At 54.8% G+C, this 21,700-nt stretch overlaps 1 protein-coding gene and 1 long non-coding RNA gene across 4 annotated transcripts in view; one reads left to right on the top strand and one right to left on the bottom strand.

The window, feature by feature from the left end:
• Positions 1 to 21,700, top strand: part of LOC141937094 (uncharacterized) — a 786,032-nt gene that overhangs the window by 272,630 nt on the left and 491,702 nt on the right. The gene's annotated exons all lie outside the window — the stretch shown is intronic.
• LOC141937115 (uncharacterized) lies at positions 1,730 to 21,056 on the bottom strand. 3 transcript variants are annotated; one of them, XM_074854543.1, is made up of 7 exons: positions 20,917 to 21,056; positions 18,143 to 18,240; positions 12,344 to 12,486; positions 8,956 to 9,095; positions 6,190 to 6,287; positions 3,051 to 3,278; positions 1,730 to 2,702 (listed from the first exon to the last, which is right to left on the bottom strand). In XM_074854543.1, the coding sequence occupies exons 3-7, from the start codon at positions 12,350 to 12,352 to the stop codon at positions 2,095 to 2,097; spliced, it is 1,083 nt and encodes a 360-aa protein (XP_074710644.1). In that variant the 5' UTR covers positions 12,353 to 12,486; positions 18,143 to 18,240; positions 20,917 to 21,056; the 3' UTR covers positions 1,730 to 2,094. The 3 variants fall into 3 exon arrangements, with proteins under 3 accessions (XP_074710644.1, XP_074710643.1, XP_074710645.1); XM_074854542.1 differs by lacking the exons at positions 12,344 to 12,486; positions 18,143 to 18,240; positions 20,917 to 21,056 and adding an exon at positions 11,224 to 12,337; XM_074854544.1 differs by lacking the exons at positions 3,051 to 3,278; positions 12,344 to 12,486; positions 18,143 to 18,240; positions 20,917 to 21,056 and adding an exon at positions 11,224 to 12,337.

The following is a 21,700-nucleotide window of genomic DNA, read 5'->3' on the forward strand; positions in this document are numbered from 1 at the left end:
CCTGGGAGAGCTGAGGTGAAGTTAAGGTAAAACTCTATAGCCCCGCTAATGGGAGGCTGCAAACGTACCAAAGACTTCCAGGATAAAGCTGCTGGACTGACGCAGGCGGGCAGAGGGCCAGCCACAGTTACTGGCCACTATTTATTATCAACTTCACTTTTTAAATTGTCACTACTTTTTTCCCCATAGTTTGAAACGGGTGCCAGCCAGGTAACGTTGCACTTGATGTATCTTTGCCATTCCCGTTTGCACTGAGGTGTTGGTCCTGTGGGTCTCTTCAGAGAGGAATCGCTCTCGCCTCCCTCGGTGGCCCCGTTTACGCAGCAGGAGGTTTAGAGGACAACACCTGCCTCAGTGATGTGGAAGGACAGGACGCTGATTCTGACCGACGGAGCGCAGCCGCCCCACGGAACACTCCCGGGGAGGAGCTGGCTCCGTAGCCCCTGTGGGAAGTGACTGTTTCCTCCCAAGTTGGGGCCGACTGAGGAACCGACTTGCTTTTCAGATCTGCTTTTGCAAGGCAGAACACAAGATTTTAAGCAAAATGCAGCTGGTGGGTCTGAGCACCTCCGGTCACCAAACCCCTGTGGAACTGGGCAAAAGGTGAGGCTGTTTGGGATAACGCGCATCTCAAACTGAACTGCGCTCCCTGTTTCAACAGGATTTGAGGGACTGGGAGCAAGTCCCAGGACCCTTCTAACAGCGTCAGGCCAACGCTTCATGTCTCCTTCAGAAGACTCTGGTTTTCACAGTTACTGTGTTTAAAGGTACTGAATGCATCTGCACTTTATTCCCCCTGTCACCACCTATACTCCACCAAATATCTGCAACACTATGTAACTTTTTCACTTCTTTAATCGGAAGATAGCATTTACAAATTGTTAGATAATTAAGGCTGTTGCTGGAATTCTTAAAGAAAAGTAAATAATCAGGACTGTATGGATACACCATGTTTTCCCATAATTTTAACGTTACTTATGAAAAGCTGAGTCTATACAAATAGATCGCAAATAATCTTTCTCGGTACAACTGTTCCCCAGAACCACGTTTACGTGTGGGTGGCACTGGCAGCATCTCTTTCCAGCGTGGAGAAAGACGATCCCTGGTTGGATAAGTGGGTAGAAGCGAAAGTCAGCGAAGAGCTGGCAGTGGTGTCAGCGAGCTCCACGGTGCCTGTGTGTTGTCGGTGAGGAGGACTGTGGCATTTTGCAGTGCTGCTTCTGCCAAGTGCTGGCATTTGGAAGAGGCTGTTGTTGCTAGAGGAACCAGGGAACAGATAGACCTGACCTGTACTTTGTGTTCTCGGGCAGGACAAGCAAGTAAGCACAACCAGGCCACGCTTAAACAAAGGTATGTGAGCGAGGAAATAAAAAGCAGTTCCTAGCCCACATTTCAGGAGGGCTGTACTGCTCAGGACAATGTGTCTATATAGAAAATCCTCACGAGATTCACTAATGTTGAGTTTCCTTTCAGAAAAATGATTCTCAAGCTCACACACTTTTAAAGCACTCTAGTTCTGAGTGCGGACCACAGCACTTTTTTCTCACAGGGATTACACTTATTCCACAGCCTGTTGTCCTAGGTCTGTCTTGTTCTGCTCTACTTTGCATTTACTTGCTTTCCCAAGTGTGGTGGTTTAGGCCCTGCTGGGACTCAAGACCACGCTGCCGCTGCCCCTCCCCCACCCTCAGACCGGAGCGGGGCAGGGAGTGAAATACAAACCCCGGGGTTGAGATAAGGAGAGGTTTAATACAACAGTGCAACAGCAACAAACCGAGCAACAACAATAACAATAACAGTAATAACAATGACCAGAGCAAGAGATATACCGCACGGATACAGCAGTGAGGGGACCGACCCGGACCAAAACCATCCCTGCTCTTCCTGCGCTTGGGCGCCCGGACCTGACATCAGCATCGTATTGAATAACCCGGCTAGAGCTCCCTCCCCACTGCTGGGGAAACTTAACCCTATCCTAGCTGAACCAGGACATAATCCACCCCTTTATTCTATACCATCTGCTTCATGCCCAGCTGCCATTTAGCAATTAACAATAACAAAAAAAAAAAAAAATTAACAAAAGCACAATATAATTCACAGTATGTTCTCACCCAAACTCAAGTCCCCTTGTGGTACGCATCGGACCTCTCCATCCTCCTGCATCACCCACCAGGTGCACCCAGGTCCTTGAGCAAAAACAATCCCGTGGATGGGTTTGCCTTTGCCTGGCGCAGGACTAACCCAGACCATTTTTCCCAGCAGGTCCCTCATGCGCATCACAGGGACTTTATCCCCGTCTACAGCATGTGGGAGTTTTGACTGAGCCGGGCCAGCTCGATTGGCAGATCCTCTTGTGTTCACTAACCAAGTGGCCTCTGTCAGATGTGTGTCCCAGTGTTTGAAGGTTCCACCCCCCATTGCTCTCAATGTAGTTTTTAACAGTCCATTGTAGCGCTCGATCTTCCCAGAGGCTGGTGCGTGGTAGGGGATGTGGTAGACCCACTCGATGCCGTGTTCTTCTGCCCAGGCATCTATGAGGTTATTTCGGAAGTGAGTCCCGTTGTCTGACTCAATTCTCTCTGGGGTGCCGTGTCGCCACAGGACTCGCTCTTCAAGGCCCAGGATGGTGTTCCGGGCGGTGACATGGGACACTGGATAAGTTTCCAGCCACCCAGTGGTTGCTTCCACTACAGCTTCCAGTTCTGTTAAAAAAGGAAAAGGAGATTCTGATTCTCAAGTCTCCTGATAGGAAATGCTTTCCAGGTTTAAAAAGGTCGGAGCCAAACACCACGCAGCCAGTCGCTCACCCTCCCCCCGTCAGGGGAATGGGGGAAGAGAGTGGAGGGACACAAGGAAAACGCGTAGGTTGAGATAAAAAACCACCAGTTTAGTGATTGTAATAAAACAAAACACTAAGAGAAAGTACAAATGGGTAATGCACAAGGCGATTGCTCGTCACCCACCGACTGATACCCAGCCTGCTCCCAGCCAGCGATCCTGACAGAACGGAGATCCTGCCATCACAAAACTGGAAGCAAGAGAGAACGCACCTGCTTTATATCCTGAGCATAACGTCACGGGATATGGAACACTCCAATGGCCAGTCTGGGCCTGGCACTCCGGCTGTGCCCCCTCCCAGCTCAAGAAGATTAACTCTATCCCAGCTGAAACCAGGACGCTGTTGTAGCAGATTACTCTGAGTGTGGGAGAGAACTGGAGACAGGCGAGCAAACGCTTCAGGTGACCGCAAAGGAGAGATGGGGCAGTCTGCAGTGTTTCTGTCGGGATCAAAGCAGAAGGTCCAGGGGCTGTGCTGGGGTGTGTGAACCCTCTGGGATGAGCCTGAGGGTACAGGAAGGTCCTGAGGGGACATGATGGGGGCCTGGGGGAACCCCGAGGGGAGCCATGGCCCAATGGCAATCTAGGTCCCTACGCCCTGCAGCGGAACCCCTGCCCCACCCGGCCTGGGTGACGTGTCACAATGTGACCCCCTTTGTGACCCCCCCTTTGTGACACGCCTCCGTGTCACCCCACGGCACTGTATATAAGCAGCATGGCCCCGCAGTGTCTGACAAGACGGGGAAGGGACAGGACAGGAGCGCAGCGAGGACACTCCTGAGCCCACGTCTTTCCCCGCCACTGCCGGCCTTTCCCTTAAGTTGAACCCCCCCACTGTCCCTCCGCCACTTTCCTCCATTTTTGAGGATGGCAGAGACACCCCCCCACCCCAGGGTGGTTTGGGAGGAGGTGGGTGCTCCCCAGGAGAGCAACTCTCCTCCAGAGCCCCACGAGGTGTCCATGGTCCAGCCACTGCAGATCGGTGAGTAGAGGGCTCCCCGGGGCTGGCTCGATGCCGGGACCCCGTTTCCTCGGCATGGTGCCATTTAAAGCTCTTTTCGCCATCTGGGAGGCTTGTTGGCGAAGATGGCGTGTCCTACCGACTCTTCCATGTTTCCGTGTAGGCGAGACACTGCCGGAGGAGAATCCCGAGCACCCAGAGCTCCAACCAGGATGGGATTCTGAGAGCACCATGTTGCTGTCTTCGCTTGACAGCGGCGACATAACAATGGTAATGAGCTCCCCCCTCGCAGGGACCCTTGTCCGTGGCATCGGCTTGTGTGAGCAAAGGGACAAGGGATGGATGAGCTGCTCAGTCATGCAGCACCATCGGCATGCTCGGAGTGACATGTCTTCCCCCCCCACCCCTCCTCCCGTAGGTGTTTGGCGAAAACCTCTGGCCTCAGAAGACGGACATTCTCCTTGTGGCCATCGAGGCCTTGACGGCAGACGATGTCCACGACATGCAGATGGGCAGCGACATCGTGGACATGGCCGTGAGAGACCCAGCGTCCTGGCTGACGGATGTAAGTGCCCCGTGGCTGGACTGTCCTCCTGTGTCAAGATGTGTCAAGTCTTGCTCTTCCCTCCTGCCCTAACCCGGCTCTCTCAGGCACCCAAAACCAATTCAAAGCAGCAGGGAGGGATGGCAATGGCAGCACCGTCCTTACCCATGTCCCCTCCAGGTGCCAGAAATTATGAGATTCATCCACAAAAATGTGGAGCACATCCACATGGAGCCAGCCCGGAAGAGCCTGGACTCCCTGCTGCTGCAGCTGACCAAGTGGAGCCCCAGGGAGGTGGTCAGGAGCCTTCTGAGGATCTCTCCAACGTGTGACAGGTACCAGCCTCGACAGCCTTGAGGGCTCGTTCCCCAGGGGGAGAGTGGCCCAGAGACTCTCTGGCTGTCAGACCCACGGAAAACTGTGGGATATCTATCCCTGAGGAGCAGGGCTCTCCATCCCACCACGCTTCCCCCTTCAGCCAGAGCTGGCCAAAGCAGAGCCCCTGCCCCATGGGAACAGAACCTCACCCCCCTCTGCATCCCCGGGCACCCCAAAATGAGGGGCGTGGGCAGGGCCGGGGTCCGGAGGAGCAGAGGCAGCCCGACTGACCGAGTTTGCTCTGGCTCCACAGCGCTGCCATAGCCATGTGGGAGGTGATGATCTCCGTGCCCTTGGCTTTGTGGAGCGTCTTGTTGGAGCTGCTCAACGTGCTGCAGGACTGGCGGCTGCGCAGGGTGTTCAGCTCTGTCACGGAGGACGCCTGCATCTACCCCTTGGCTGTGAGTGACCCACGCTCAGCCCCAGCGCTCTGCCTTCCCCCTCCTCCTCCTCCTCCTTCCCCTGTTCAGCACCAGCCAGACCCCTGTGTCACATGCTCGGGCCCCCCCCCATGCTGGTTTGGCCCCACCAAGTCTGTCCCGGCACAGGCAGCACTCTGCCCTCCCCCCCTGCCTGCATCCCCCTGCCCAGCTCTGCAGCCTGGAGACCCCAGGAAGGGGCGGAAACCAGAGTCAAGGCAGTTGCTGGTCCTGGGTCAGAGACGTGGAGACTCTGAGGTGGCTTCAAGGGGAGAGGAGACACTTGCCATGGACCGTGCTGGTGGGGGGAGGGAGCCCTGCAGCTCTGCTAGTGTCTCACCACTGTCTCCATTTTAGCTCCTGGCCTGCGCTGACATTGACGTGGAGCAGTTTGCTGCCCTGTACAAAGCCCACAGGTACCTGAGGCGTCCCAGCCCGGTGACGCTCTCACTGGTGCTCACGGGCCTCATCACACTCTCAAAAACACCTGAAACGGTGAGCGGAGGGGTCAGCAAGGCGAGCCACATTGGCAACCTGGGGCTGGGGCGGTGGGGGGGTCTTTCACCACTTCACAAAAAGACAACGGTGTGTTTCGTACAGGCCAGAAAACTGACGGTGCTGCTGCCTGACATACTGGAGACCCTGACGGACGCCAGCACCGATGTCAAGACCAAGGCTCTGGTGTTGTTTATCAACGTGATGGGTCACATGAAGGAGGAAGAGGCCAACCTCATCTCCCTGAGTCTGGCAGAGGAGCTCCTACCCCTCTTCGATGATGTAAGGCTGCCATGGGAGCCTGAGCCGAGGCGATGGCTGCAAGATGGCTGCCCTTCAGTGTGGCCATGCGGGAAGCATTTGGGCAGGGGTCCCCCCCTTACTCCTCTTGCGTAGCCTTTTGGGGCTCTTCCCCTCCCCGCTCCTCTTCCGGGGCCTTTCAGGGCTCTGGGGCCATTGAGCCGCAGCTGCAGGTCTGGCCGACGGCTCCTGCGTTCAGGATCTGACCCCAGAACAGCTCCTCTCCCATCAGCCACGCTAACGCCCCTGCTCACCGTGGGCAGGGTGCTGAGCTCCCTCCGTCCTCTTCCCTGCCAGGAGTCCAGCCGCCTGCGGGAGCTCTCCATCCGCCTCTTCAAAGATGTGATGAAGACTGCGGTGGGGAGAAACAAGAAAAAAATGGCGAAGACAGTGCAGAGTGGCCTGCTCCCACTGTTCTTCCATACGAGTGACCAGATCGAGAGCGTGGCCAAGGTGCAGTGATCAGCAACTGGTGTCGTGGGGAAGGGCGTGCTGACACCACGGGGGTGGCCTGGGCGTGAGGGACAATGGGAATGTGTGTCACCGCAGGGTCCCACTGCACTGGTCCCACTGCTGCAGAGCTGGAGGGGGAGGTGGGGTCCCCCCCGGCCCACAGGAAGGGTCCCTGCAGCCCCAGCACGAGCAGGGCCAGAGAACCTGGCACAGAGAGTTCCCTGCTCAGTCGGAGCCAGCTCCCAGAGCGCGGGATGGCCCCAGGAATGAAGGGGGATCCAATCCCAGGATCACACCGTCCCCCCAGCTCAAAGCCAGGCCCAGAGGAGGAGGATGCCACGTCTCCTTCCCTGGGCTCTGGTACCATCTCCCAGCCTCTGCTTCTCCACAGGCTTCCCGGGACACCCTCAGTGCCTGTGGAGAGTTCCTGCGCTGCAGGAGGCTCAGCTCCGTGGCCAAGACATGGCAGACACACCTGATCGGACAGTGCTTGGTGAGGACAAACCCCAAAGCCCAGGGCTGGCTGGACGGGGGCTGCAGCCGTGCCATGGGGAGGGCTGTGCCAATCTGCATCACTGCCCTGCCCCAGCCCCGCTGCTCCAGCTGCATCCTCCTTCCCTGGCCTCCAGCACGCAGCCCCCAAGGGCTCTTCTCCAGGAGACCCCGGCCCATCTGGGCCCTGGCAGCGGGACGGAGGGGTCTCAGCACCCCCAGCCCCCTCTGCCTGTGGCGCGCTCTGGCCCTCAGCCCCACAGGGCTCCTGGCTGGGACACGGGAGTCACTGGGAGGGAGCAGGAGTGCTGGCAGGAGGGACTGGACCGGATGGCTGCGGAGGGTCCGTACCAGCCCCGTGCCCTTGTGCTCCCTCAGATAACGCACAACAGGAGCAGGGTGGATGAGTATCTGTGCCAGAGCCTGCCCTACGTGGAGGACCCTCAGGCCACCGTGCGAGAGGCGGCCGTCAGGTTCATTGGTGAGTCCCCGGGGAGCCATTTCTGGCTGCCCGGCCCCAGTCCCCACTGGTGGGGCTGGCGGGGGGTCTTGCTGGGTCCCACCGCCCTCGGGAGCTGTCCTTGCCTGGGGACAGCCCTGCTGAGGGGGAGCAGAGCTCTGACATTAACTCTGTGCCCCAGGGCTTGCTGTGCGGCGCCGGCGGATCAGCCAGGAGAGGCTGTGGCAGATCCATGATGGTGAGTAGGGGACAGAGCCCGGGCAGGTGCTGCCGTGCCCAGGAAAACGCTCCTGGGGCAGACGAGCAATTTCAGAAGGTTTTTTTCAAGAGTAGTTTCAGAAAGTTGTTTGTGTCTTAACGCATAGGTTAGCGTATCTCTTTAGTGAGGTCTTGAAATCTTGGAGGAATTTTATTTTCTCACCAAAAAGAAAGGGAATTTGTGGGGAAAGAACAGCCGTCCCTGTCCTGCCCCTTGCCAGGAGGCTGATGATGTCCAGACTCCACATTGTGATGCTCAGATCAATACACGGGCTCGTTGAGGGCACACACAACTCTAGACTAGCTCGTACGGCAAACAAAAAATGACTCTGTGGCCTGGCCCAGTCCTGAGCTCCTTTGTGTGTCGGGGGCACACGGGTCATTCCTGAGCAGCAGCTTCAGCCGCTCTGGTTGTCTCACCAGCTCCTCCTGGCCAGGGAAGAAGATGGATGGCGCTGGCATGGGCTGGAGGGGGGTCCTGGGGTCTCTGCGGGCAGTGGGGGTTCACGTCTGCTCTGCTCCCTTCTCTTGCAGTGCTCCAGCCCTTGGGGAAAGACTCTGAACTCTCCATCAGGTCCCTGGCAGCCGAGACCGTCTGCATCCTGAAAACAGAGCAGAGGCCGATATCAAGGTGGAGCCTGCGGTCGCTGTGCTGCTGGCTCTGCTGACCCTCCGAGAGACCAAATGCTCTGGAAAAAGGCTGAACTGGAATAATGATTTTTTTAAATAAAGCCGGAGCCACAAGCCGCTGGGACTCCACAGTGTCCTTCCCACAGGGACCACCCTGAGTGTGCTGAGCAGGGTCCCCCCCGGCCTCTGCCGCTGCCCCCAGGACGGCACACCCGGACCCAGCCCAGAGAGGAGGAGGAGGAGGGAAGCTTTAGCCCATCCTGCCCCTCCCGAGACATCTCAGGGCATGAAAATGCACCCGTGCGCCAAGCTGGCACGTCCCCATTTGTCCCAGCACCAAAATCCTCTCTTGTACTGGGGAGCTGGGCTGGTTTTGACTAGGCACTGGTTAGTTGCTAGAACATTCTGGGTTCAAATTGGGGGATTCTTCCCTTTGAGACGAGAACAAACTACCACTATACAGATTATTGACATTAGGAAAAAAGTACTTTTTCCACATTGCAAGTAACTAGTTAACAAGATAAATGAGGTGCTTTTTTCTATTTTATTGTATGATTTTTTCACAAGTTTTGTCTTCATACCAGTAAAGGACTAAACCAATGGCCCCGACATGCCTCCTGAAACCAAAGTCCTGCCTTCCAGCACGTCCAAGCTCCTTGCATAAACATTGTGAAAGTGGTGAACCAAACGGGAAACAAAATTCTGAACACAGGAAAATGTCCCCTACCTTTCTTTACCATCTGTGAACATACTACGGCTCTTAGAAGCCAGCCCTGCGGTGAGCAGGAGGTTGGGAGCAGTTTCAAATTCCGTTAACCTGTGCACATTCAGATGGGATGTATCCTGCAGGGGAGGCGGGGTGCAAACCTAGAAAAAAGGAAAAAAACCAAACCTCAAAGGTACAGAAAGATTCTAACAAGGGGAGCAAAGCTGAAATGCCACCCTCGGCACACAGAGCTGCGAGTCCCTTGCTCCTGGCAGCAGAAGATGGTTTCTTATTGTAGCACATTAGATCCTAAACCAAGTGCCACCCAGCATTTGGCTGTGGGAACAACGAGCGTTTGGGATTATTCCTGGGAAACGGCAGACACTTCCCTGCATCCCCCAGAGCGCAACTCCATCACCAGGGTCTGCACGGGATACTCTGTGCGTAGCTGATGCCAGCAGGAACAGAAAAGCAAAGGGCTCAGCTCAGGCGAAGGAGTCCCTGGCCCCAGCGCCAGCGTGTGCTCCCAACACACAAACTCCAGATTCCCCTCTGTAGATGTAAACCTGCACATTCTCCACCTCTGCACACAGTTCAGAACATTGTCTCCTCCGGAACAGAGAGCAAAACACCGCAGAGACGTTACAACAGAAAGTATTCTGATACTGAAGAGCTCTGGTTTGTCACGTCAAGCATCAGGCACCCCAGCAGCGCGTGGCTGTGGAAGGCGTGTGGACAGAGATAATTCAGCGGGCACAGGGAATGCGGGAGAGGAAAGCTCACAGACAGACGCCAGAGGATGACAGCTTGGGCATTTGTTGCCAGGCTGAGAGAAGGCCGAAACACCTGACAGAGAGAACTGAAGGCAGGTGATTTTCCATTTCTTGGGTTTGCTTCTCAGTCAGAATGGAGCCGGGGAGACACACAGCTTCAGCACTTGGATTCTGCAACTGTCTGCAAAGTCTCCACAACACAGGTTGGTGTCTATAGAGGACCCCCAAAACCCACATACGCTGCTGGTAGATTCACTTTCAGTCTTTTGCATTTCCTTTTACCCTCCCCACCACCGCTTCTGAAGCAGCACAGGCACTGGGGAGTTGCTGCTTTATTTCCTTCACCACCACCACCGTCCAGCTGCAACATTTTCTTCCAGTTCCAGCAGAGATCACACCTGCGCTGGGCAGCACAGACCGGCCAAGAGCACAGACACATCAAACCAGTGATACCAACCTGCCTGTGCACAGCCATCCACAAATCCCCACCTCTGACTCCACTCACCCACACACCATAAATTCTCTCACGCAATTTGGGTCCAAAGAAGCGACTGCAGAAGCCTGCACCTTAAGTACTGTGAGAAGAGGCTGAGTAGGGCATAAATACACACCACCTGTTCCACCTTCTGCTTCAAATTTACAACAAATCCACAAGCAGAGATCTCGACTCTATTCAGCCCTTCCTTCCCCCTCCATCCAAGTTACAACAGCCACCTCCTCCAGCGCCCGATGCTGCAAGTCTCCACTCCTGCGTTCCTAGATTAAAGGTCCAACTCAGCTTAGGTACATCAATGCTTTGTGTAAAATAAACGCAACTCTAAAGACTCATATTGGCTTAGAATCTCCCTGAGTCAAATACACACTTGTGAGAGAAAACAGGAACATACATACAAGAGCACTTCTAAAGAAATTTATAGGTAATTATTTGATAGAGAATGAACAGAAGTTTGTTTCCAAGCTGACAGCACAGCTATATAAGGAGTCTAACAGCAGTGGACGCTGCCAATTAGATGCTTCACACACCACCTCTACAGAAGTTAAATGAAGTCAGCAGAGTGCCAGCTTCCCCATCAGCAGAAATACATGGCATGGCCCTTGCAGTGGGTGTAGTCATGTCAGTAAAAGAGTCTTGTACGCTTAGAGCTTGTGCTCACTTCTTCTGGCTTAAGGCAGCTTTCTATCAGTGTAACTACTAGAGAATGAGAGCCTGACTTCAGAAAAAAAATGCCAACTAATGAAAGTGGCACAACACTTGTATCACCTAGGAGCACGGCACCTGTGAGGTTTCCTCTGTGCTAACCCCAGGCCAGGGGTAACAGGCTCCAGCAGAGTCTTCCAGCCCCAAACTGCAACAGAGACTCACCGGCTGCAGCTGCAGGGGAACACAGACATGCACGACAAGAGACAGTTCTCTGTCAAGTCAGCAGCCGCCTGACCAAAGCCAGGCTGACCTAGGAACCTGCATGCAAAACCACATTCCAGTCGGGTTTCTTGGCCGCCCTTGTGTGGTCTGTACCTGGCCGCTGTGTCCTGAGCAGCCCCTGTCCCGGACGACACTCTTGCTGGGAGCAGGACATTTCATGGGTCAGATGAGGCTTGTCATGAGGTCAGTGACAGGCGCAGTTTATCCAGGGATGAGGAAAATCCCACAGCCAGGCAACAGAGCCCTGAAGGGGAACTACTTAACACAGAGGCAGCAGCAGCGGAGACTCAGCCTCTTTTGCAAATACACCAGATGGAATCCACAGAGATATCTGAGCTGTGGTTACGAGCATCGACACAATCCTCAGAAACATCCTGGCTCGTCTGGTTTTGTATCTGCATGACTCTATACTGAAGTCTAAATATTTTGAGCCATGATCAATCAGTACTTCAGAAACACACACAAATGACTTGCAAAAGTGTTTTTCCCCCCGTATCCTCCTAAGAGTATCAGAGTAGTGTCAACAGACAGCAAGACAGCAATTCTCCAGTAAATAACCAACCTCATGGGTATTTCCCTTCAGTCATATCTGTGGTGGTGTGTGCTCAGATGCTATGTCCAAGATGCAGCTTTTCATATCCAAGTGTAATGCTTTTGGTTTCTTCTAATGTATCTGTGAGCACAGTTTACTTTTTATATATTCCCGTAACTACAGAACTGACACATCTGTGAACTGTTCAGAAAAACGGGGAGTAGTAGATAGGCCACAGGCAAATTTGTTAAATAATGTAAAACAAAAGTCTATTTCTCCTTGGAAGTATTACATCCTTACGTGCAGTCACCATCTAGAAGTGTATCCAGCTTAGTACCTCTTGAGAAGGGGATTATTTTCTGAAGTGCCCAAGAGATGTAACAACACACACACATGCAATGTGAGGAGGTAACTCAACCGATCAGTTTAACCACTCCTCTGTTTCATCCTCTTAGATGCTTTACAAAATCTCCCCAAAGACCGAGATCTCTTCTGACTTTAGACATGTAAAAGTTGACATGTCTTTTTAGCTTCTGTAGGAAGTGGCAGGCGCTCCTCAGAAGCGATCTATCCCACTTGCTCTCATACTCATCTCAGGACGTCCTGCGGCTGGGCAAAAATTCACTTTTCTAAATTTGTTTATGCACACAGCAAAGGGGAAATTCAACTGGACACATTTACCTTCCTCATTTCAGAGAGGCCAAAAGTAATTTAAACAACCCTCCAAAGAAGGATCGATACGGATGTTCTTCATACAAGGTACAGCTGTTCTCCACCGCATCCAGTGCACCACTTCTGCTGCTGTCTTCAGTCTTTCCTACAAGCTGTTGGGAACAAGAGATGGACGTTTTAACTTCCTCCGTAATCACAACTGCTTTTACACTCACCCCAGACCTCTTGCACCAGCACGCCTCCCTGATTCCAGGGCACATTAGTGTTACACTCACGTCTCTGCCCGCACCATAACTACTCTCCAAAAGCCACCGCGTGCTCTTTAGCTCCTATGCCCCAGTTTGGAATGCAAACAAATAGAACTAATAGAAACATATTTAAATTTAAGAAAACCTCCTCCCCACAACAGGGAGTGCCCTACTACCAAAGCTCCAATAGACCCCGTCCCCTTCAGTCACTTTCCCACTCTTCTGCTGGTATAGATTGAATTTCATTCCCCCTGCTGATCCCTGTACGGCCCCTCCAACTAATCCAGGCAGACAAGTTCATTGACCTTTACACAGCAGCCTGCTCAGTAACGGGCAGGTTGGGATACTGCTGGACTTTGGAAAAGTCAGCTCCTGCTCCAAAGTCCCAAACAACCTGGATCATCTCTCTGAATGGGAGGAGGGAATTTTCTGCACCGTCCTGATGTATCGCCGCTGGATGTTAGTTTACTTTGTGACCTGTAAGGCGTCTGGAAGCAGAATATGATCACTGAGATGGCAGATCCTAGTGCAATACATCCATCACTATTTGCTGCTGTGGTTACAGTTAGCAAAGGCCACAATAAGACACATTCTACCAGATTAGGGGGAAACAAGAAACTAATGATTGCCATATCATTGTCCTATCTTCTTCCACTACAGAGTTCAAACTGGTTTAAAAATTGGTGTTGTTAGACCTGACTTCAAAGGCAAGAGGCATTTTATCACTCAGCATTCTTATCAGTGACAGAGCAGAGAGACAGTACGGCAAAGCTCAATGGGGAGGAAAAAAACAATTCTCAAGAGCAGAGGCACTTGCATTCAATTTAAAACTAGGCATAGCCTAGCAGATACACACTGGCCAAAACTGACCTCGCATCTTTTAATGCGTGAAACAGCGCTGAAGGCTGCCCTGCAATCAGACAACTACAGCTGGTGACTTGAGCCAGGATGTTAACCACCGGCGAGTCAGGCTGGGTAGACGGTCTCAGAGCTCTTCTCCCACCTCTGCCAACTAGTGCCACAGCAGGCAGAGCCCCCCGGCAGGCTGAGGGCCCTGTGAGTGCCTGCACCCACCACCTCTCTCCAGGGGCCAGAAAGAGTCTGGAGATCCAACAGATGCCCCCAGCCTCAGGGCAGCACAAGGGAGAAGAAGTCAAATGTGCAAAGTCCTGCTCAGCGTGCAGCCCCGGCCAGGTCTGCAAGAGCAAGGAATGGATTTACCCAGGAACTCTGGAATCATCTGCTGTTTGACAGGGAAGCAACATCAGGGACTCAGGAGTCCTGTTGTCAAGCAACAAGAGGGACAAAGTGGTTGACTGAAGAAAAACCTCCAGGTTTTGTGTTCCCTAAAACATTTTTTTTTCCCCAGGTCATGTCTGAGCTGTGGCCTCTCCTCCCACACTCAGTCCCTCTAAAAAAAAAAAAATAAATAGTCTGTCGGTCTCATACAGCAAGGGTCTTCTACAATTTATGATTATTTCCATGTGCCACGATAAGACAGAATGAAGGACAGGCTCATTCTCTGTCAGCTTTTCATGTGTTATTTCACAGCTGACACATACATCAAGCTTCTGTACAAGCTGCTTGACATAAGTGCCAGGAGGTTTATTTTTCGGCCTGCCTAATACTCTTTCTGATCTTTTGGATCAGCCATATACAGAACAGACTTCAGTATTTAAGGGTTTAAGTCCTCATGAAACTGTGTTGCTAACTGACATCTGCCGAGAAAGGCAGCTCAGGGAACGTTCTAAACAAGAGTAATCTTAGAATCATTTCTATAAAATGAGAGCAACAGCAGCAACAACAGAAAAGCATGCAAGGGTGGAGGGAAAAAGTGAGCCTCGAATAAAGGATACTGCCAAGATTTAGCAATGACCTTAACGATTCAATGCAGCAGGAGAAAATAACCAGAGCATGTAATGCCCTGCCACAGCCTCTCCTTCTGCCAGACACTACAGGAAGGGAAAGTAATCTCAGAGGACCCTGCTAATGGCTCTCCAGCCTTTACACAGTCAATGCAATACAGAAATCTACAAATTAGGGGGTCCCCTGCATAATTGTTTATCCACAGGCATTCTGCTTTTTCTGCTCTGCTGCTAACCTTGCTGTCAATCTCAAAACGCTTTCTGGAGTATATCTCAGCAAGGACGCACACCTGTTGGCAATATCCTCTGTAAAATTATCTGAGCTATTCATGACTCGGCTCAAGCCAAGGCTTGACCCAGCTGATCAGGAGCCTTCAGTGCTCACCATGCCTGCGGATCATCCTCTGATGTGGCTGTAGCAGAAGACTGCCTCTCCTCCCAGGTGGAGCAAGAAATCACCAGGAACAGAAAAGCCCCAGGAGGTGGCAGGAGGAGGAGTGCTCCAACACTTCCCCAGCAGCCACAGAGCATCTGCTTGGGCAAGTGCCCTACCTGAGGGCAGGTACAGACACATCCCTGTGCAGAACCCCTGGTGAGGCAAGCTCTCTCCTGCAAGCCGCTCCTGGCATCAGGATGCTGTGGAGGGATTTGAGGCACTCACACCTCCCACAGCCTCTGCCTCAAGCAGCTGCCCTAAACTGAAGCAGACCCGTACTATGGGGAGTCACCCACACTCTGTTTTCCAGACTCATTTATAACTGTGCAGTCTACAGCTTCCAGTTCTGTTAAAAAAGGAAAAGGAGATTCTGATTCTCAAGTCTCCTGATAGGAAATGCTTTCCAGGTTTAAAAAGGTCGGAGCCTTTTTAAAGGTTCCCCCAGGGGGGTCTGGGGGAACCCCGAGGGGAGCCATGGCCCAATGGCAATCTAGGTCCCTACGCCCTGCAGCGGAACCCCTGCCCCACCCGGCCTGGGTGACGTGTCACAATGTGACCCCCTTTGTGACCCCCCCTTTGTGACACGCCTCCGTGTCACCCGACAGCACCGTATCCAAGCAGCGCGGCCCCACAGTGTCTGACAAGACGGGGAAGGGACAGGACAGGAGCGCAGCGAGGACACGCCTGAGCCCACGTCTTTCCCCGCCGCCCCCGGCCTTTCCCTTAAGCTGAACCCCCCACAATGTCCCTCAACCACTTTTCTCCATTTTTGAGGATGGCAGAGGGAACCCCCCACCCCAGGGTGGTTTGGGAGGAGGTGGATGCTCCCCAGGAGAGCAGCTCTCCTCCAGAGCCCCACGAGGTGACCCTGGTCCAGCCACTGCAGATCGGTGAGTAGAGGGCTCCCCGGGGCTGGCTCGATGCCGGGACCCCGTTTCCTCGGCATGGTGCCATTTAAAGCTCTTTTCGCCATCTGGGAGGCTTGTTGGCGAAGATGGCGTGTCCTACCGACTCTTCCATGTTTCCGTGTAGGTGGGACACTGCCGGAGGAGAATCCCGAGCACCCAGAGCTCCAACCAGGATGGGATTCTGAGAACACCTTGTTGCTTTCTTCGCTTGACAGCAGCGACATAACAATGGTAATGAGCTCCCCCCTCGCAGGGACCCTTGTCCAAGGCATCGGCTTGTGCGAGCAAAGGGACAAGGGATGGATGAGCTGCTCAGTCACACAGCACCGTCGGCATGCTCGGAGTGACATGTCTTCCCCCCCCACCCCTCCTCCCGTAGGTGTTTGGCGAAAACCTCTGGCATCACAAGACGGACATTCTCCGCATAGCCATCGAGGCCTTGACAGCAGACGATGTCTACGACATGCAGATGGGCAGCAACATTGTGGACATGGCCGTGAGAGACCCAGCGTCCTGGCTGACGGATGTAAGTGCCCCGTGGCTGGACTGTCCTCCTGTGTCAAGATGTGTCAAGTCTTGCTCTTCCCTCCTGCCCTAACCCGGCTCGCTCAGGCACCCAAAACCATTTCAAGGCCACAGGGAGGGATGGGAATGGCAGCACCATCCTTACCCATGTCCCCTCCAGGTGCCAGAAATTATGAGATTCATCCACAAAAATGTGGAGCACATCCACATGGAGCCAGCCCGGAAGAGCCTGGACTCCCTGCTGCTGCAGCTGAACAAGTGGAGCCCCAGGGAGGTGGTCAGGAGCCTTCTGAGGATCTCTCCAACGTGTGACAGGTACCAGCCTCGACAGCCTTGAGGGCTCGTTCCCCAGGGGGAGAGTGGCCCAGAGACTCTCTGGCTGTCAGACCCACGGAAAACTGTGGGATATCTATCCCTGAGGAGCAGGGCTCTCCATCCCACCACGCTTCCCCCTTCAGCCAGAGCTGGCCAAAGCAGAGCCCCTGCCCCATGGGAACAGAACCTCACCCCCCTCTGCATCCCTGGGCACCCCAAAATGAGGGGCGTGGGCAGGGCCAGGGTCCGGAGGAGCAGAGGCAGCCCGACTGACCGAGTTTGCTCTGGCTCCACAGCGCTGCCATAGCCATGTGGGAGGTGATGATCTCCGTGTACTGGACTTTGGCGAACGTCTTGTTGGAGCTGTTCGATGTGCTGCAGGACTGCCGGGTGCACAAGGTGTTCAGCTCTGCCACGGAGGACGCCTGCATCTACCCCTTGGCTGTGAGTGACCCACGCTCAGCCCCAGCGCTCTGCCTTCCCCCTCCTCCTTCTCCTCCTTCCCCTGTTCAGCACCAGCCAGACCCCTGTGTCACATGCTCGGGCCCCCCCCCATGCTGGTTTGGCCCCACCAAGCCTGTCCCAGCACAGGCAGCACTCTGCCCTCCCCCCCTGCCTGCACCCCCCTGCCCAGCTCTGCAGCCTGGAGACCCCAGGAAGGGGCAGAAACCAGAGTCAAGGCAGTTGCTGGTCCTGGGTCAGAGACGTGGAGACTCTGAGGTGTCTTCAAGGGGAGAGGAGACACTTGCCATGGACCGTGCTGGTGGGGGGAGGGAGCCCTGCAGCTCTGCTGGTCTCTCACCACTGTCTCCATTTTAGCTCCTGGCCTGCGCTGACATTGACGTGAAGCAGTTTGCTGCCCTGTACAAAGCCCACAGGTACCTGAGGCGTCTCAGCCCGGTGACGCTCTCACTGGTGCTCACGGGCCTCATCACACTCTCGAAAACACCTGAAATGGTGAGCGGAGGGGTCAGCAAGGCGAGCCACATTGGCAGCTGGGGGCTGGGGCGGTGGGGGGGTCTTTCACCACTTCACAAAAAGACAACGGTGTGTTTCGTACAGGCCAGAAAACTGACGGTGCTGCTGCCTGACATACTGGAGACCCTGACGGACGCCAGCACCGATGTCAAGACCAAGGCTCTGGTGTTGTTTATCAACGTGATGGGTCACATGAAGAGGGAAGAGGCCAACCTCATCAACCTGAGGCTGGCGGAGGAGCTCCTACCCCTCTTCGATGATGTAAGGCTGCCATGGGAGCCTGAGCCGAGGCGATGGCTGCAAGATGGCTGCCCTTCAGTGTGGCCATGCGGGAAGCATTTGGGCAGGGGTCCCCCCCTTACTCCTCTTGCGTAGCCTTTTGGGGCTCTTCCCCTCCCCGCTCCTCTTCCGGGGCCTTTCAGGGCTCTGGGGCCGTTGAGCCACAGCTGCAGGTCTGGCCGACGGCTCCTGCGTTCAGGATCTGACCCCAGAACAGCTCCTCTCCCATCAGCCATGTTAACGCCCCTGCTCACCGTGGGCAGGGTGCTGAGCTCCCTCCGTCCTCTTCCCTGCCAGGAGTCCAGCCGCCTGCGGGAGCTCTCCATCCGCCTCTTCAAAGATGTGATGAAGACTGCGGTGGGGAGAAACAAGAAAAAAATGGTGAAGACAGTGCAGAGGGTCCTGCTCCCTCTGTTCTTCCATATGAGTGACCAGATCGAGAGCGTGGCCAAGGTGCAGTGATCAGCAACTGGTGTCGCGGGGAAGGGCGTGCTGACACCACGGGGGTGGCCTGGGCGTGAGGGACAATGGGAATGTGTGTCACCGCAGGGTCCCACTGCGCTGGTCCCACTGCTGCAGAGCTGGAGGGGGAGGTGGGGTCCCCCCCGGCCCATGGGAAGGGTCCCTGCAGCCCCAGCACGAGCAGGGCCAGAGAACCTGGCACAGAGAGTTCCCTGCTCAGTTGGAGCCAGCTCCCAGAGCATGGGATGGCCCCAGGAATGAAGGGGGATCCAATCCCGGGATGACCCCTTCCCCGCAGCTCAAAGCCAGGCCCAGAGGAGGAGGATGCCACGTCTCCTTCCCTGGGCTCTGGTACCATCTCCCAGCCTCTGCTTCTCCACAGGCTTCCCGGGACACCCTCAGTGCCTGTGGAGAGTTCCTGCGCTGGAGGAGGCTCAGCTTCCTGGCCGAGATATGGCAGACACACCTGATCGGACAGTGCTTGGTGAGGACAACCCCCAAAGCCCAGGGGTGGCTGGACGGGGCCTGCAGCCGTGCCATGGGGAGGGCTGTGCCAATCTGCATCGCTGCCCTGCCCCAGCCCCGCTGCTCCAGCTGCATCCTCCTTCCCTGGCCTCCAGCACGCAGCCCCCAAGGGCTCTTCTCCAGGAGACCCCGGCCCATCTGGGCCCTGGCAGCGGGACGGAGGGGTCTCAGCACCCCCAGCCCCCTCTGCCTGTGGCGCGCTCTGGCCCTCAGCCCCACAGGGCTCCTGGCTGGGACACGGGAGTCACTGGGAGGGAGCAGGGGTGCTGGCAGGAGGGACTGGTCCGGATGGCTGCGGAGGGTCCGTACCAGCCCCGTGCCCTTGTGCTCCCTCAGATAACGCAAAACAGGAGCAGGGTGGATGAGTATCTGCGCCAGAGCCTGCCCTACGTGGAGAACCCTCAGGCCACCGTGCGAGAGGTGGCCGTCAGGTTCATCGGTGAGTCCCCAGGGACGCATTTCTGGCTGCCCGGCCCCAGTCCCCACTGGTGGGGCTGGCGGGGGGTCTTGCTGGGTCTCACCGCCCTCGGGAGCTGTCCTTGCCGGGGGACAGCCCTGCCAAGGGGGAGCGGTGCTCTGACATTAACTCTGTCTCCCAGGGCTTGCTGTGCGGCGCCGGCGGATCCTCAGCCAGGAGAGGCTGTGGCAGATCCATGATGGTGAGTAGGGGACAGAGCCCGGGCAGGTGCTGCCGTGCCCAGGAAAACGCTCCTGGGGCAGACGAGCAATTTCAGAAGGTTTTTTTCAAGAGTAGTTTCAGAAAGTTGTTTGTGTCTTAACGCATAGGTTAGCGTATCTCTTTAGTGAGGTCTTGAAATCTTGGAGGAATTTTATTTTCTCACCAAAAAGAAAGGGAATTTGTGGGGAAAGAACAGCCGTCCCTGTCCTGCCCCTTGCCAGGAGGCTGATGATGTCCAGACTCCACATTGTGATGCTCAGATCAATACACGGGCTCGTTGAGGGCACACACAACTCTAGACTAGCTCGTACGGCAAACAAAAAATGACTCTGTGGCCTGGCCCAGTCCTGAGCTCCTTTGTGTGTCGGGGGCACACGGGTCATTCCTGAGCAGCAGCTTCAGCCGCTCTGGTTGTCTCACCAGCTCCTCCTGGCCAGGGAAGAAGATGGATGGCGCTGGCATGGGCTGGAGGGGGGTTCTGGGGTCCCTGCGGGCAGTGGGGGTTCACGTCTGCTCTGCTCCCTTCTCTTGCAGTGCTCCAGCCCTTGGGGAAAGACTCTGAACTCTCCATCAGGTCCCTGGCAGCCGAGACCGTCTGCATCCTGAAAACAGAGCAGAGGCCGATATCAAGGTGGAGCCTGCGGTCGCTGTGCTGCTGGCTCTGCTGACCCTCCGAGAGACCAAATGCTCTGGAAAAAGGCTGAACTGGAATAATGATTTTTTTTTTTAAATAAAGCCGGAGCCACGAGCCGCCGTGACTCCATAGCGTCCTTCCCACGGGGACCACCCTGAGTGTGCTGAGCATGGTCCCCCCCGGCCTCTGCCGCTGACCCCAGGACCGCACACCTGGACCCAGCCCAGAGAGGAGGAGGAGGAGGGAAGCTTTAGCCCATCCTGCCCCTCCCGAGACATCTCAGGGCACGAAAATGCACCTGTGCGCCAAGCTGGCACGTCCCCATTTGTCCCAGCACCAAAATCCTCTCTTGTACTGGGGAGCTGGGCTGGTTTTGACTGGGCACTGGTTAGTTGCTAGAACATTCTGGGTTCAAATTGGGGGATTCTTCCCTTTGAGACGAGAACAAACTACCACTATACAGATTATTGACATTAGGAAAAAAAGTACTTTTTCCACATTGCAAGTAACTAGTTAACAAGATAAATGAGGTGCTTTTTTCTATTTTATTGTATGATTTTTTCACAAGTCTTGTCTTCATACCAGTAAAGGACTAAACCAATGGCCCCGACATGCCTCCTGAAACCAAAGTCCTGCCTTCCAGCACGTCCAAGCTCCTTGCATAAACATTGTGAAAGTGGTGAACCAAACGGGAAACAAAATTCTGAACACAGGAAAATGTCCCCTACCTTTCTTTACCATCTGTGAACATACTACGGCTCTTAGAAGCCAGCCCTGCGGTGAGCAGGAGGTTGGGAGCAGTTTCAAATTCCGTTAACCTGTGCACATTCAGATGGGATGTATCCTGCAGGGGAGGCGGGGTGCAAACCTAGAAAAAAGGAAAAAAACCAAACCTCAAAGGTACAGAAAGATTCTAACAAGGGGAGCAAAGCTGAAATGCCACCCTCGGCACACAGAGCTGCGAGTCCCTTGCTCCTGGCAGCAGAAGATGGTTTCTTATTGTAGCACATTAGATCCTAAACCAAGTGCCACCCAGCATTTGGCTGTGGGAACAACGAGCGTTTGGGATTATTCCTGGGAAACGGCAGACACTTCCCTGCATCCCCCAGAGCGCAACTCCATCACCAGGGTCTGCACGGGATACTCTGTGCGTAGCTGATGCCAGCAGGAACAGAAAAGCAAAGGGCTCAGCTCAGGCGAAGGAGTCCCTGGCCCCAGCGCCAGCGTGTGCTCCCAACACACAAACTCCAGATTCCCCTCTGTAGATGTAAACCTGCACATTCTCCACCTCTGCACACAGTTCAGAACATTGTCTCCTCCGGAACAGAGAGCAAAACACCGCAGAGACGTTACAACAGAAAGTATTCTGATACTGAAGAGCTCTGGTTTGTCACGTCAAGCATCAGGCACCCCAGCAGCGCGTGGCTGTGGAAGGCGTGTGGACAGAGATAATTCAGCGGGCACAGGGAATGCGGGAGAGGAAAGCTCACAGACAGACGCCAGAGGATGACA

The sequence above is a fragment of the Strix uralensis genome, chromosome 37 (assembly GCF_047716275.1).
Source record: "Strix uralensis isolate ZFMK-TIS-50842 chromosome 37, bStrUra1, whole genome shotgun sequence".
Lineage (NCBI taxonomy): Eukaryota > Metazoa > Chordata > Aves > Strigiformes > Strigidae > Strix > Strix uralensis.

Coding starts and splice junctions, on each gene's coding strand:
- LOC141937115 (XM_074854542.1), bottom strand. CDS start 11,289: ATGAAATGTCCTGCTCCCAGCAAGAGTGTCGTCCGGGACAGGGGCTGC. Junction 9,096..11,223: donor GCTCAGGACACAGCGGCCAG/GTACAGACCACA, acceptor CCTTTTTTCTAG/GTTTGCACCCCGCCTCCCCT. Junction 2,703..3,050: donor ATGCTCAGGATATAAAGCAG/GTGCGTTCTCTC, acceptor CTTTTTTAACAG/AACTGGAAGCTGTAGTGGAA.